The sequence below is a fragment of the Mustelus asterias genome, chromosome 11, assembly GCF_964213995.1.
Source record: "Mustelus asterias chromosome 11, sMusAst1.hap1.1, whole genome shotgun sequence".
In the NCBI taxonomy this organism is placed as follows: Eukaryota; Metazoa; Chordata; class Chondrichthyes; order Carcharhiniformes; family Triakidae; genus Mustelus; species Mustelus asterias.
In genome coordinates, this window is record NC_135811.1 from 98602877 (window position 1) to 98617333 (window position 14457).

The 14457-nt window shown below is 48.8% G+C and overlaps 1 protein-coding gene across 2 annotated transcripts in view; it reads right to left on the reverse strand.

The window, feature by feature from the left end:
• The window catches only part of LOC144500724 (thyroid hormone receptor alpha-like), a 455024-nt gene that overhangs the window by 17640 nt on the left and 422927 nt on the right, over positions 1 to 14457 (reverse strand). For both annotated transcript variants that reach the window (XM_078224093.1, XM_078224094.1), the window contains 2 exons: positions 7908 to 8113; positions 3015 to 3161 (listed from right to left, as the gene is read on the reverse strand). In XM_078224093.1, the coding sequence (XP_078080219.1) occupies positions 3015 to 3161; positions 7908 to 8113 (353 nt within the window). The remainder of the gene's footprint in view (positions 1 to 3014; positions 3162 to 7907; positions 8114 to 14457) is intronic.

The window sequence follows — 14457 nt, forward strand, 5'->3', positions numbered from 1 at the left end:
GGTCGGCTATTTGGCACTGCGGTGAGAAGCTACTTCGTCCCTCGGAGGGGTGAGGATCTGTGGAATTTCTGACCCCGACAAACCGTGGATGCTCAGTAATTGAGTGTATTCATAGAAGATGTGGTTGATTGGCCATGCTAAATTGACCCTAGTGTCAGAGGGATTAGCAGGGTAAATGTGTGGGGTAACAGGTATAGGGCCTGTGTGGTCAGCACTGACTTGATGGGTTGAATGGCCTCCTTCTGGACTGTACGGATTCTAATCATAGAAGAATCATAGAATCTCTATGGTGCAGAAGGAGGCCATTCAGCCTATCGAGGCTGCACTGACAACAATCCCACCAGGCTCTATCCTCATAATCCCTGCTAGCAGTCCTGACATTTAAGGGGCAATTTAGCATGGCCAATCAACCTAACCTGCACATCTTTGGATTATGGGAGGAAACCCACGCAGAAATGGGGAGAACGTGTAAATTCCACTCAGTGAGTCACTCGAAACTGGAATTGAACCCGGGTCCCTGGCACTGTGAGGCCACAGTGCTAATCACTGTGCCACCGTGCTGATATTCAAGACAGATCTTTGGATAGTAAGGTCATTGAGGGATATTGGGATAGCGCAGAAAAGTGGAGTTGAGATAGAAGATCTTGCTGAATGGTGGAGCTGGCCTGGAGGCCCAGTTGGCCTAATCCAGCTCATATTTCTTATGTTTGCACGTAAGTGAATAGTGCTGACATTGTACAGCGAGATAATGGTTTGTTGAATCATAGCCTGAAGGATTAGTCGCCTTGGCTTGTCCTCACCTCTTTGTACCCAGGTCAAGAGGCCCATTAGCCTCAGTGCCTGCTACACTTGAGCCCATGCTAAAGCTTTTGTTGCAACAGATGTCCTCTAATCTTCCCTGGTGTGGAGTATTTTGCTCCAACCTATTATTTCATCGTAATTATCTATTTGGCAGTGATGCTGCTGCCACAGTTGTCAACTATGGTGGACATATTCCAGGAGGTTTTGTCACATGACCTCCTGCCTCCAACTGCCCCATCCCCGCACTCCCGCCACTGGCCACCCTACAGCACTGCCTTCCCACGGCCACTTGGCTTGACAGCAAGCTTCATTACCCAATTGGACGTTTCTTGACTGCCAGACAAGCAGCCGATCCTCCATGTTTAGAACTTAGAAAATAAAAGTGTTCCAAAAAACTCTTGAAAAGTACCTAATTTTTAATGCCTCTGTGATTGTTCTCCTGGGAATGTTTACTGCAGTGTCCTGGAAATTCATCCCTGATTTCTGGACACTCCAGAGAAACCTGGACGAGTTGGCAATCTAGACATTGCACCCTTCGGAAGTGTTTGCAAGAGACTCTAATAGGTCAATATAGATGTTCCATTGGTCAGAATGAAGGGTCTTACTACTAGGGCTTCCAGCAAGTCAGCCTCTCAGGCTGGCTGAAGGGAGAGGAAATTCCTCCTTCCAGTAAGGACAAACTGGGACTCCGCCATCCTGGAGGCTACCTGCCAACTCCCACGCAATGGGACTAGGACCCGGCAGCAACTGGGTTGGGAAAACGGGAAAGCCTCTGATGATTCCCCCCCCCCTCTTCCCGGTTGTTAGGAATTGTTGGGCAGCGAATCAGTGAGCGGTAGTGATGGTAACAGAGGGGGGTCGGGGAGCGTGAGGTTTGGGAAAAGGAAAATCCCAGCTGAGGCAGCAAACTGTCCAGAGGCCCCACTGACCAATTTCTCCGACATTCTCCAATGCAACCACAAGGAAAATGTTTGGGCTTGAATTTTTAAAAAAAACTAAATTCAATCACCGAACGTTCTCAGAGGGAATGCTTGACTTGCAAATCCCAGGGTTTGTGGCCGCCTTTTTCTGAAGGCCAGCAATTCACATTGAAAATGACAGGGCGGCACGGTAGCACAGTGGTTAGCACTGCTGCCTCACAGCGCCGGGGAACTGGGTTCAATTCCCGGCTTGGGTCACTGTCTGTGTGGAGTCTGCACGTTCTCCCCGTGTCTGCGTGGGTTTCCTCCGGGTACTTCAGCTTCCTCCCACATTCTGAAAGACGTGCTGGTTAGGGTGCATTGACCCGAACAGGCGCTGGACTGTGGCGACTAGGGGAATTTCACAGTAACTTCACTGCAGTGTTAATGTAAGCCTTACTTGTGACTAATAAATAAACTTTCACTTTAAATTTAAACTGCTAGAAATGGCCTTTGAAAATCCCACCACTCGCAGGTTAACCAAGTGTGACAGCAACGCTGTGCGCTCAATATCATGAGATTCAATTGTGACAATCATGGACCGCGATCTTACATTTTTGCCACGCCGGCCGATGGGCGCGGCGAGCTGGTAAGATCGCGAGGCAGCCGAGAAATCAAGTTCACGCCCGATTCCTCGCCTCTCGCGATCTCACCAGCACCGGATATCTGGCGAGACCAGTCTAGAAAAAGGGCAAGAAGCTGATTGTAATATTTCAATTCTATTGAAATTAGAATTTAAATATTGCAAGTGAGCCCGGGGTGCAGTCGTCCAGACTCACTCGCCTCACCGGCCTGATCAGTGAAGGTTCTCACCGGCGAGGGCCCTGTAAGGTCCCCCTCAACGGGGACTCGATACGATGGCCCCGCCGATAGGATCGGAGGCTTTTGAGGGCCCCCCCCCGCCGGGCAGGTTGGGGGCAGTGAGTGTGGGGGGATGCCCCTTGTGCAGTGCCAGGCTGGCATGCTGGCACTGCCCACTGGGCACCAGGCAGTGCCAGCCTGGCACACTAGCACTGCCCACACGATACTGGGCAGTGCCAAAGGGGCAGTGCTTTGGGGGGTGGGGCCAACTGGGGGGGCCCAGATTCGTTTGACACTTAGGATTTATTTTGATAAGGTTGCCCCCATGGTGTTTTCAGAATAACTGAAGAGTGAAAATGCGAAACAGCAGCTGTGCTCCCTCCCTCACTGCCACCACTAATCAAGGAGCGAAACACAAGACAAAGGCAAGAAGATTTTCGATGATAAAGGTACCTCCGAGAACATTGGTAGCTTTTTGGCAAAATCCACCACTCTGGTAATGGCTGGGGTGATAATCCTTGTGAACTGACTGAAAGCTTCGAGATCCACTTTATCTCCTTCCGGTGTCATAGCAATTGGAGATTGGCCGATGTCTTCTGGCTGTGGGCAGAGATTGTGACAAATGAGAGACAAATCACACTGGATGGCGGGTAATGTTATCGGGAGCACTTGAGCCGATGTTATCACAGATACTGTACTGGTGAAAATGGCCATTAAACCCGAGGTTCTCGTACTCCAACAAGCCACCCAACATCGGGCCCAGTGAGAGCCAGCCTCCTGCTGTTGCTGCTGACATTTCTCCCCCACTGTCCCTACCCTGTGATCCCCATCCCGCCATTACTCACCTGTGGCCTGGGGTCCCTCGGTGATCCTGGGCCTTGGGTTACTGACATTACTGACATATTCCCCCGTGGCTCTGCCAAGCAGAGGCCCCAGCCTCTAATTGGCCGAATGCTCTCAGTGGTCCTTGATTCTGAGGAAGGCCCCACACCCACTGCCCAGTTACAGGCTTGCTTGGCACTCAGTTCTGTAGGCCTTCTCAAAAGGTGGCAACGCTGTGGTCTTGCCGGCTCTCCATATTAGGAAGGAATAGGTGACTTCACTCCTAAGATTCTAAAGCTCGTGCTGTTTTGCCTCACCTTGTGTCTAAACTAATTGATTGAGATTGATTTGCCATGATTATTGCATTATTATTATGTCACGGTAGATGGAGATTAAGTTTATTTATTAGTGTCACAAATAGGCTTACATTAACACCGCAATGAAGTTACTGTGAAAATCCCCTAGTCGCCACACTCCGGCGCCTGTTCGGGTACACTGAGGGAGAATTTAGCACCTAACCAGCACATCTTTGAGCTGTGGGAGGAAACTGGAGCACCCGGAAGAAACTCTCGCAGACACAGGGAGAATGTGCAAACTCAACGCAGACAGTTACCCAAGGCTGGAATCAAACCCGGGTCCCTGGTGCTGTGAGGCAGCAGTGCTAACCACTGTGCCACCATACTGCGCCTATATAGCACTTTTCATGAGCCATCAGGTATCTCTGATTTATTGGGAACAGAGATAGCGCAGACAGTCCAAAGTCCAAAAATGTGCGGGTTAGGTTGATTGGCCATGATAAATTGCCCCTTAGTATCAGGGGGATTAAGAGGGTATACATGTGAGGTTGTGGGGATGGGACCTTGGTAGGATTGTTGTTGGTGCAGGCTCGATGGGTCAAATGGCCTCCTCCTGAACTGTAGATTCTATGATATGAAGAAACTTTTTCTCTTGGTTGGAGGGTCAGTGACCAGGGGGCGTAGATTCAAGGTAAGGGACAGGAGATTTAGAGGGGATTTGAGGAAATACTTTATCACCCAGAGGGTGGTGGGAATCTGGAACTCACTGCCTGAAAGGCTGGTATGATGTGGAGATGCCGGTGTTGGACTGGGGTGGGCAAGATGAGAGGTCACATGACACCAGGTTATAGTCCAACAGGTTTATTTGAGATCACAAGCTTGCGGAGCGCTGCTCCTTCATCAGGCAAACTCCTGACAACTTCACCTGATGAAGGAGCAGCGCTCCGAAAGCTTGTGTGGTGGGATTTTATGGCCTTGCTCGTCCCGAAACCATAAAATCCCGCCCGAGGTCAATGGACCTCCCCATTGTCTGCCCCTCGCCCGCTCTGATTCCCGTGGTGGGCGGGATGGTAAAATTCCAGCCACAATTTCAAATAAACCTGTTGGACCATAACCTGGTGTCGTGTGACCTCTCGTCTTGAAAGGGTGGTAGAGGCAGGAACCCTCACAACATTAGGGTGGCACGGTGGCACAATGGTTAGCACTGCTGCCTCACAGCTCCAGGGACCCGGGTCTTGGGTGACTGTCTGTGTGGAGTTTGCACATTCTCCCCGTGTCTGCATGGGTTTCTTCCGAGTGCTTTGGTTTCCTCCCACAGTCCAAAGACGTGCAGGTTAGGTGGCCATGCTAAATTGCCCCTTGGTGTCAGGGGGATTAGCAACGTAAATCCATGGGATTATGGGGATAGGGCCTGGGTGGGATGCCAATACATCCTTCCTCAAATAAGGAGACCTAAACTGGACACAATACTCCAGATGTGGTCTCACCAACACCCTATACAATTGCAACAACACTTCTCTACTTTTATACTCCAGTCCTATTGCAATAAATGCCAACATCCCATTTGCCTTTTTTATTACAAGCTGCACCTGCATACCGACTTTCTACGATTCATGAACACTGACACCCAGATCCCTCTGCTTTCCATTTAGGTAATAATTTTACTTTCTATTTTTTCTGCCAAAATGGCTAGCCTCACACTTATCCACATTAAACTCCATCTGCCAAATTTTGGCCCATCCTCCTAGCCTACCTATACTCTCATGTAAAATCTTTACATCCTCTTCACTGCCAGCTTTCTGCCTGAAAGGAATGGAAAGTTAAGAATCATAGAATCCCTACAGTGCAGAAGGAGGCCATTCGGCCCATCGAGACTGCACCGACAACAAACCCACCCAGGCCCTATCCCCACAACCCCAAGTATTCACCCCACCAATCCCTCTAACCTATGCATCCTGGGACAATGATTGGAAATTTAGCATGGCCAATGCATCTAACCCACACATCTTTGAACTGTGGGAGGAAACCGGAGGAAACTCACGCAGACACGGGAAGGATGTGCAAACTCCGCACAGACAGTGACCCGAGCCAGGAATCAAACCCAGGTCCCTGGAGCTGCGAGGCAGCAGTGCCATCGTGCCACTATGCCACCATGCCATCCCAGAAGATAGGGTTAGATGAATGGGAGGAGGATGACGTTGAGCATGAACACCAGCATAGAGTTGTTGGGCCGAATGGCCTGTAAATTCGATGTAAATCTCGGTCCTCATTAGTTCTCTGCTCCCCTGGGATCGAACATTTCCCAGGCACAATGAAGAGGACAATATGGCAAGATTAATCTGTGCTGTATTTCAATTCAGGGTTGAGAGATTAAATGACCACACATTTCCCTCCAACCATAATTAATGGAAAGGAAATCAAGGCTTTGCCAGAATGTGAAGATTCATGTTGTAATTCTAGCAGCAGTCACTTTCTCAGGGAAGTTCATTCACTGCTTTTATTTACTGCTGTGCTTATCTGTTTGAAATCTGTAATAACCCAGAGCTTGAATGAGGGCTATCGGATTACTGGATCATGACAGATGAAGAGTTAGTCGAGCTTGGCAGGACTCTGCGGTCTTTAGTCTCTGAAATGGAGAAGAATCCTTGACGTGTATTCACCTCCCTGGTTGTTAATTTCAACAGCTCCTTCCTGTCCTGGACTCCTGACAGGGGTCTCGGAATCTGCTCCCTGGGCACAAAATTAATCCACAGCAAAGCCTGCCTCTTTAGAAATCCATACCCTTCTTTCAGGGACATTCCTGCACATTGTGACCTGTGAGGAACTTAATAGTGCAATGTACCGGCGGCACGGTGGCACAGTGGTTAGCACTGCTGCCTCACAGTGCCAGGGATTCTGGTTCGATCCCTGGCTTGGGTCACTGTCTGTGTGGAGTTTGCACATTCTCCCTGTGTCTGCGTGGGTTTCCTCCGGGTGCTCCGGTTTCCTCCCACAGTCCAAAGATATGCGGGTTAGGTTGATTGACCATGCTAAATTGACTTTAGTTTCAGGGGGATTAGCAGGGTAAATATGTGGGGTTACGGGAATAGGGGCGGGTGGGATTGTGATAAGTGTAGACTTGATGGGCAGAATGGCCTCCTTCTGCACTGTAGGGATTCTATGATTCTTTGAGACAATCAGAATTGGAATGGCTTTAAAACTTAATCCTCTTGTGTCCGACCCCTTAGCCGTCCTGGGTGTCAATTGAATATGTTTGATTTGGAAATAGAAGCATGAAGAGAATTCTCTTCCTGAATTGTGTTCATTCATTACACGAGAGTTCTTTTCCCCTGAATTTGTGACTGGAGCAAATAAGGAGCAGGTACTCCTGGTGCGATGCTTACGGCTATTTGAGTGCCTGGGCACAGCAGATACAGGAAACTTGGGATAGGTTGTGAAACTCGCTGCCCCATAGCGCGGTGGAGTTTGAATCATTGAGTGGTTGCAAGATGGAGACAGATATATTTCTGATTTAAAAAACGGGTTAAAGGGATAAAGGTGGAGAGGTGAATTTGAGACCAGGGAAAGATCAGCCATGATCTGATGGAATGGCGGAGCAGGCTTGAAAGGCTGAATTGTCTACTTCTGCTCCTAATTCCCCTGTCCCTGTATTAAGTGCGTGGCTTTAATTGAGCCCTCCTCAATATCCGATATTCACCGGACCCCTGGAAATCTAAGGTGCGTGTGGGATGGCACGGTGGCACAGCGGTGAGCACTGCTGCCTCACAGCGCCAAGAACCCGGGTTCAATTCCCGGCTTGGGTCACTATCTGTGTGGAATCGGCATGTTCTCCCCGTCTCTGCGTGGGTTTCCTCCGGATGGTCCGGTTTCCTCCCACAGTCCGAGAGACGTGCTGCCTGAAAGGAATGGAAGGTTAAGAATCTTAGAATCCCTACAGTGCAGAAGGAGGCCATTCGGCCCATCGAGTCTGCACCGACAACAAACCCACCCAGGCCCTGACGTGCATTGGCCATGCTAAATTCTCCCTCAGTGTAACCCGAACAGGCGCTGGAGTGTGGCAATTAGGGGATTTTCACAGTAACTTCATTGCAGCGTTAATGTCAACCTATTTGTGACAATAATAAAGACTAAATAAACTTAATAAATAAACGAAAACTAAACCAAACATTAGACCAGCGAAGTCGCGCTAGTTTTAATATTCGTGTAATTGTGGACGTGAAAGCCTTACCAGAAATTTCCTTTTCTGCTTCCAGTGGCTACCCTGTGCGTTGGTCGTCATGTGCGCCTCCATGGCAACCCTGATGAGCTCCCATTCCTCGGCACTAGGCTCCGGCCTGCTCTGCATCGTCTTCACTACCTCATCTCGCCGCCGCTTCTCCCGGTTCTCTTCGATCAGCTTCCTCTTGGCGATGCGTTTATTGTCGTCCAGAACCACTGGATCGGGATGAAAATAAGAACAGTTCACGGCCATTCCCTCGGCCCAGCCTTTCCCACGCTGACAGTGACAGGAGGTGAAACACCATGAAACCCAGCGATGAGGCAGCACCGACATCCCCGGCGCAAAGTAAAGAGGTTACACATCACGTGGAAAATAAAAATCTAGATGGAGCAGGGACACAGAGGTGCACGAACGGACAAATCACTAAACGTTGCGAGCCACGCCAATATGACCAGAGCAAAAGTAAGCCAAGAGTTAGGGTTTGTTTCAAGAGGGACTGAATTAAAAAGTAGAGAAGGTATGTCAAATCTTTACCAACCATCCTCGGAGTAGTCCGTGGCCTTCTGGTCACCATATTATTGAAAGAAAATAGGTTGGAAGTTTACAGCCCCACCTGGCAGCAGGCTGGCAAGTTGGAGGAAATGGTTACCATGGTAGCGGAGACATGCCTGTTGCCTACCCACCTCCACTGATACGTTGTCAGCAATGGGGGGGTGGGGGAACGGAATAATCAGGAAGGCTGCCCCCTCCCCCTTGCGCCAGTTGAGGCCCTTAAGTGGCCAGTTAGTGGCAATGTGTCCGTGCCACATGGTGGCAGCCTTTTTAAGGGCTGAAGGAGGGGCTCCCTCCTATTCAGGCACACTGCACCCAATGGAGGCCTACACCCACAGAGCTCGCCAAGCCTGCGTCTTTCACTTCTTCCCTGCCCTCCTGAATCTGGCCTCTCTGCAGGGGCCCGCCAGCCTGTATTCAGAATCCACTTTAATCAATGGGGCTCTAATTTCCTCGTGGGTGCCCTTAATTGGCAAAGGCACTCGTTCCCTGCCCAATGAAGGGTGTGGAGGGCGGGCTCTCAAAGCTGGAGGGCCAATCAGAGTCCAGGATAACATTCAGGACTCAACATTGTGTTCAACAATTGAGATCGTAGGAATGACTTTTTGCGAACAGCTGGCAATGACTGATCATTAAATCTCTTCCGACTTTCCATCTTATCCGAGATCTTTTCCTTCTTTGCTCTCCTGCTGCCTCTGCATTCTCTTAAAATTGGTTCCATCTGTGGCATTTTCCACCTCACCTCCTCACTCCCCAAAGTCTGTCTACAAGGCACAAGTCAGGAGTGTGATAGAATACTCCCCACTTGCCTGGATGAGTGCAGCTCCAACAACACTCAAGAAGCTCAACACCATCCAGGACAAAGCAGCCATTTGATTGACATCCCATCCACAAACACCCACTCCCTCCGCCACTGATGCCCAGCGTCAGCAGTGTGTACCATCTACAAGATGCACTGCAGCAACTCACCAAGGCTCCTTCGGCAACACCTTCCAAGCCCACAACCTCTACCATCTGGAAGGACAAGGACAGCGGCTACTTGGAACACCATCATTTGGAAGTTCCCTCCAAGCTACACACAATCCTGACTTGGAAATATATCACCGTTCCTTCACTGTCGCTGGGTCAAAATCCTGAAATTCCCTCCCTCACAGCACTGTTGGTGTACCTACACCACAGGGACTGCAGCGATTCAAGAAAGCAGCTCACCATCACCTTCTCGCGGGATGGGCAATAAATGCTGGCCTAGCCAATGACAGCCAGATCTCATGAATGAATAAAATTAAACATCTGTGACATTTTCCAGTTCTGGTGAGAGATCATGGACTTGAATTGTTAACCATAGGGTGGCACGGTGGCTCGGTGGTTAACGCTGCTGCCTCACAGCGCCAGGGACCGGGGTTCGATTCCCGGCTCGGGTCACTGTCTGTGCGGAGTCTGCACGTTCTCCCCATGTCTGCGTGGGTTTCCTCCGGGGTGCTCCGGTTTCCTCCCACAGTCTGAAAGATGTGCTGGTTAGGTGCATTGGCCACGCTGAATTCTCCCTCAGTGTACCCAAACAGGTGACTAGAGGATTTTCACAGTAATTTCATTGCAGTGTTAATGTAAGCCTACTTGTGACGCCAATAAATAAACTTTTTAACTTTTCTTTCTCTTTCCACAGATCCTGCTTGACCTGCCGAGTACTTTTGGCATGTTGTGTCTAAAGATCAACTGGACTGACTCCAGATGGAAACACCTCCAGCACAAAACCTGCCCTGTGGAATCCTGTAACCGGTGGAAGCTTTTGTCGTTTGAAAGTCTTTCTGATAACATCTACATCTGGGAGATTTCCTTGAGCATTCTTTTGGCAGTCAATCTTGGCCCATAAGGGAGTGACTCTGGCAGCGTGTCAGACAGCCTATATACTGCTCCAAACACTTAGCAATGCTTGCAATGTCCTGCGGAACTCCTATCTAAAGAGGATTGAAAGGCTGATGCTTTCCCTGGCTGTATTTTAAATGGAATTGAATTGAGGTATTTCTTTCCTCGCATTAGGCTGAGCAGTGGACAGAACCCTTTCCAGTCCAGGGTACCCACCGCATTAGGGGCATCTGCATGCACCAAGTGTCCCAAAGTTCAGTTCTTGCTTTTATTTTTCTTGCAAATAACAAGTGCGACCACATCCGCCAAGCAGCAGCTGGCCCACGTACAAATTCCCATTCCAAGCTTCACATCGGCTTGGGAAAAGAAAGGATTTGCCTGAGCCGAGGAAGTCAAGTTGTCCACACGAAGAGAGCTCATGCCACGTAGCGGGGACGAGGGGAGGGGGGGTTTATTGGGGGAGGGGGTGGGTTTGCCTCTGACTTTCTCAAGCTGGTTAAAGTGTGACAGCCTGACAGAAGGCCGGATGCTTTGGTGTACGGTGCTGATCTATCGGACAGAAGTTGTAGTTTTGAGTCAGGGAGGTTTACTGGCGCTCATCAGACAAGCCGTTATCCTGTTATTTTTCCACAGTCAAGTCATTGAACTGTTTGTACGTTCAACCTCGTGACTTTCAAACTGCAGGTTTTCTCCACAGCCTTTTGTCTGAGCTTTCCTTGCTGGCAACAGTTTTCAGGAGTACGTTCTCACCCCAGCTCCCGCATCACGACCTTCAAGGAAGTGTCGGAGAATGAGGGAGAAGGTGGCATCGTGGTAATGCTAATGGACGGATAAACCAGAGATCCAGGCTAACACTCTGGGGACAGGGATTCACTTGCATCCTTCAGGGAAGGAAATCTGCCATCCTTACCTGGTCTGGCCGACATGTGACTCCAGACCCAATGTGGTTGACTCTTTTAACTATTATTTTATTTATTAGTCACAAGTAGGCTTACATTAACACTGTAATGAAGTTACTGTGAAAATCCCCTAGTTGCCACTTTCCGGCGGCTGTTCGGGTGCACTGAGGGAGAATTTAGCACGGCCAATTCATCTAACCGGCACATCGTTGGAGTGTGGGAGGAAAGCGGAGCACCTGAAGGAAACCCACGCAGACACGGGGAGAACATGCAAACTCCAAGCAGACAGTGACCCAAGACCAGAATTGAACCCGGATCCTGGGTCCTGTAAGGCAGCAGTGCTAACCACTGTGCCACCGTGCTACCCATCTCCCCTGAAAGCTCATACTGTTAGGAGGGGTGGGTCTGCTCTGACTGACAACTTACTCCTCAAATCAGTAGGGTTTGTAAATCATAGAATCACAGAATCCCTACAGTGCAGAGGGAGGCCATTCGGCCCATCGAGTCTGCACCGACCACAATCCCACCCAGGTTCTATCCCCGTAATCCACAGAATACAGAATATCAGATTTATTAAGTACTTAGACATACACTTAACAGCTGTACCTAAAACAAAATCCTGTGAGATTATGGCTGGAATTATCCGGCCATTCACGCCAGTGGGATTCTCCCGTCCCGTTAAAGTGAAGGGAGATTTGGGCTGAGCGCCAAATTCTCCGCCCTCGCTGGCGGCGGTGGCGGGGCGTGAACAGCCGGAAAATTCCGGCCAATATGAGGGACTCAAGCACTTTACATTTCTGATGTTGGAACGCAGGCTGAGCAGGCCCGATCAAATCTACATCCTTATCACAAGTGGCTAATTTTTCCATATTCCTTCTTAACCACCTGACAATCCACACATCTCCGCATGACTTGGTTCAGCTGCACAGACGCAGATTTCGAGTAGGGTCTTTATCAATAATTTTCGTTTGAACAAGTTATTTTTCCCCATGGACTGGGCACTACTCTGTTTCAATCCTGTTACATATCCCGGCTATTCCACCAAGTAAAACCTTCAGTCGTGTCTGCCTTTCATTCAGTCCCTTCCATACAAGTCAACCCAGATGTTTCAGCCAAAATTTCTCCCGCACGTGTTATCCATACGTTAAAATTTTCTGTGTTATGCACTGGCATGTCTTTTAATTAGGTTTACTCAAGAGATTCTTCTGGCCATTAATTGAAGGTCACATTTAGTTCAACAGTTCAGAGGTCACGGCATCTAAGTTAACTCATTCTTTTGGGCACTATAAAGAAAAATCTTCCCTGCTGCCATCAGACTTTTGAATGGACCTACCATATATCAAGCTGATCTTTCTCTGCACCCTATCTGTGACTGTAACACTACACTCTGCACCCTCTCCTTTCCTTCTCCCCTATGTACTCTATGAACGGCATGCTTTGGCTGTACAGTGCTCAGGATTTGCCCAAGACCGCAATAAACTACAAAGGGTCATGAACGAAGCCCAGTGCATCACTCAAACCAGCCTCCCATCCACTGACATTGTCCACACTTCCCGCTGCCTCGGAAAAGCAACCAGCATAATTAAGGACCCCTCACACCCCGGACATTCTCTCTTCCACCTTCTTCCGTCGGGTAAAAGGTACAAAAGTCTGAGGACACGTCCCAACCGATTCAAGAACAGTTTCTTCCCTGTTGCCATCAGACTTTTGAATGGACTTATATTAAACTGATCTTACGCTACACCCTAGCTATGACTGTAACACTGCATTCTGCACCCTCTCCTTTCCTTCTCTATGAACGGTATGCTTTGTTTGTGTAGCGCGCAAGAAACAATACTTTTCGTTGTATGTTAATACATGTGACAATAATAAATCAAATTTCAGTAGCAACAGCAGTGTAACATTAGCAGATTCAGGTCAGTGGTTAATCCTTCCTTTATGATGCCAGTGAAATCAGGACAAATACAAACGATGCTGCACAGAATGATACAGGGCAGAAGGAGGCCGTTATGTGTGTTGAATATTTTATATTTCTCAGGGCAATGCAGAGATACCACAAGTTTCTAAACATGCAGCAAGTTTGTTTACAATTTTCAAAGTATCTCTGCAATCACAAAATGTCTGCACTGTGCTTATCCCAGCTAGGCTTGCTTCTGTGGTTACTTTAGCTCTGAGTCCACACCCAGGCCTAATCAATCAAACATAGTGAGCAGAGGTCAGTTAGCAGGCGCAGATAACTGAGCACATAAGAATTGAACACCACAATGTCTGTTCTGGCTCTTTGATACAGCTACCCAATTGGTATTTGTTAATATTAGTGGAATAATTTTTTATTTAATCGCGAGTGGAAGGGAAGGATTTGGGAGGGAATACGGCATCTTGGAAGCTGCAGGGGGAAGCTCTGCTTTTCATCTGAACCAGGTACACTATCTATCCAAAAGGTTAAGTGACCCACTGAAGGGCAAGACCTATAAAGAAGGACAAGGCCAAATCAGAAATAATTTGAGGTGAATTAAGAAGAAAATCTATCGTTGCTCGATTTTAAATCTCTGCGATAAGAAGGGATGACTAACCGGCATGATGGACTTCCGGCTTCTCCAGTGTCGGATTTGGGGGACATCCTAAAGATGCGCTGGGGAATCTCCCATAAGACCATAAGACATAGGAGCAGAATTAGGCCACTCGGCCCATCGAGTCTGCTCCGCCATTCAATCATGGCTGATTTTTTTCTCATTCCCATCCTCCTGCCTTTTCCCCATAACCCTGGAACCCATTATTAATCAAGAACCTATTAATCAAGAATCTCTCGGACCTTCCCAGGAAAGTATTTGTGTGGTAATTGTCCAGAAGCGCTAACTTTCCCCTGGACAATTGCCCTGAGCTGTGAACCATCTGACCAAGCGATTTCAATCACTAACTTCGAATGGCTCCGCCAGAGTTACACTAATAGCTGCTCACAAAAAGTTAGAGAAAATAAAACCTCTTCTAACTTCTGCATAACTGTTTTAAACATCCAGACTGATCCCCACACAAGTCTCCTCCCCAGACCCCGACCTCCCAGGAATCATCCCTGATAAACCAACGCTATTCCCAGACCCACCCCTGATGTCCGACCCCAATCTCCAATATCCAGCCACTCCATTGTTCCCCTGACCTGACTTAACCCCTCGACCAGGCTGGACCCCCCTGACCTGACTTAACCCCTCGACCAGGCTGGACCCCCCCTGACCTGACTTAACCCCTCG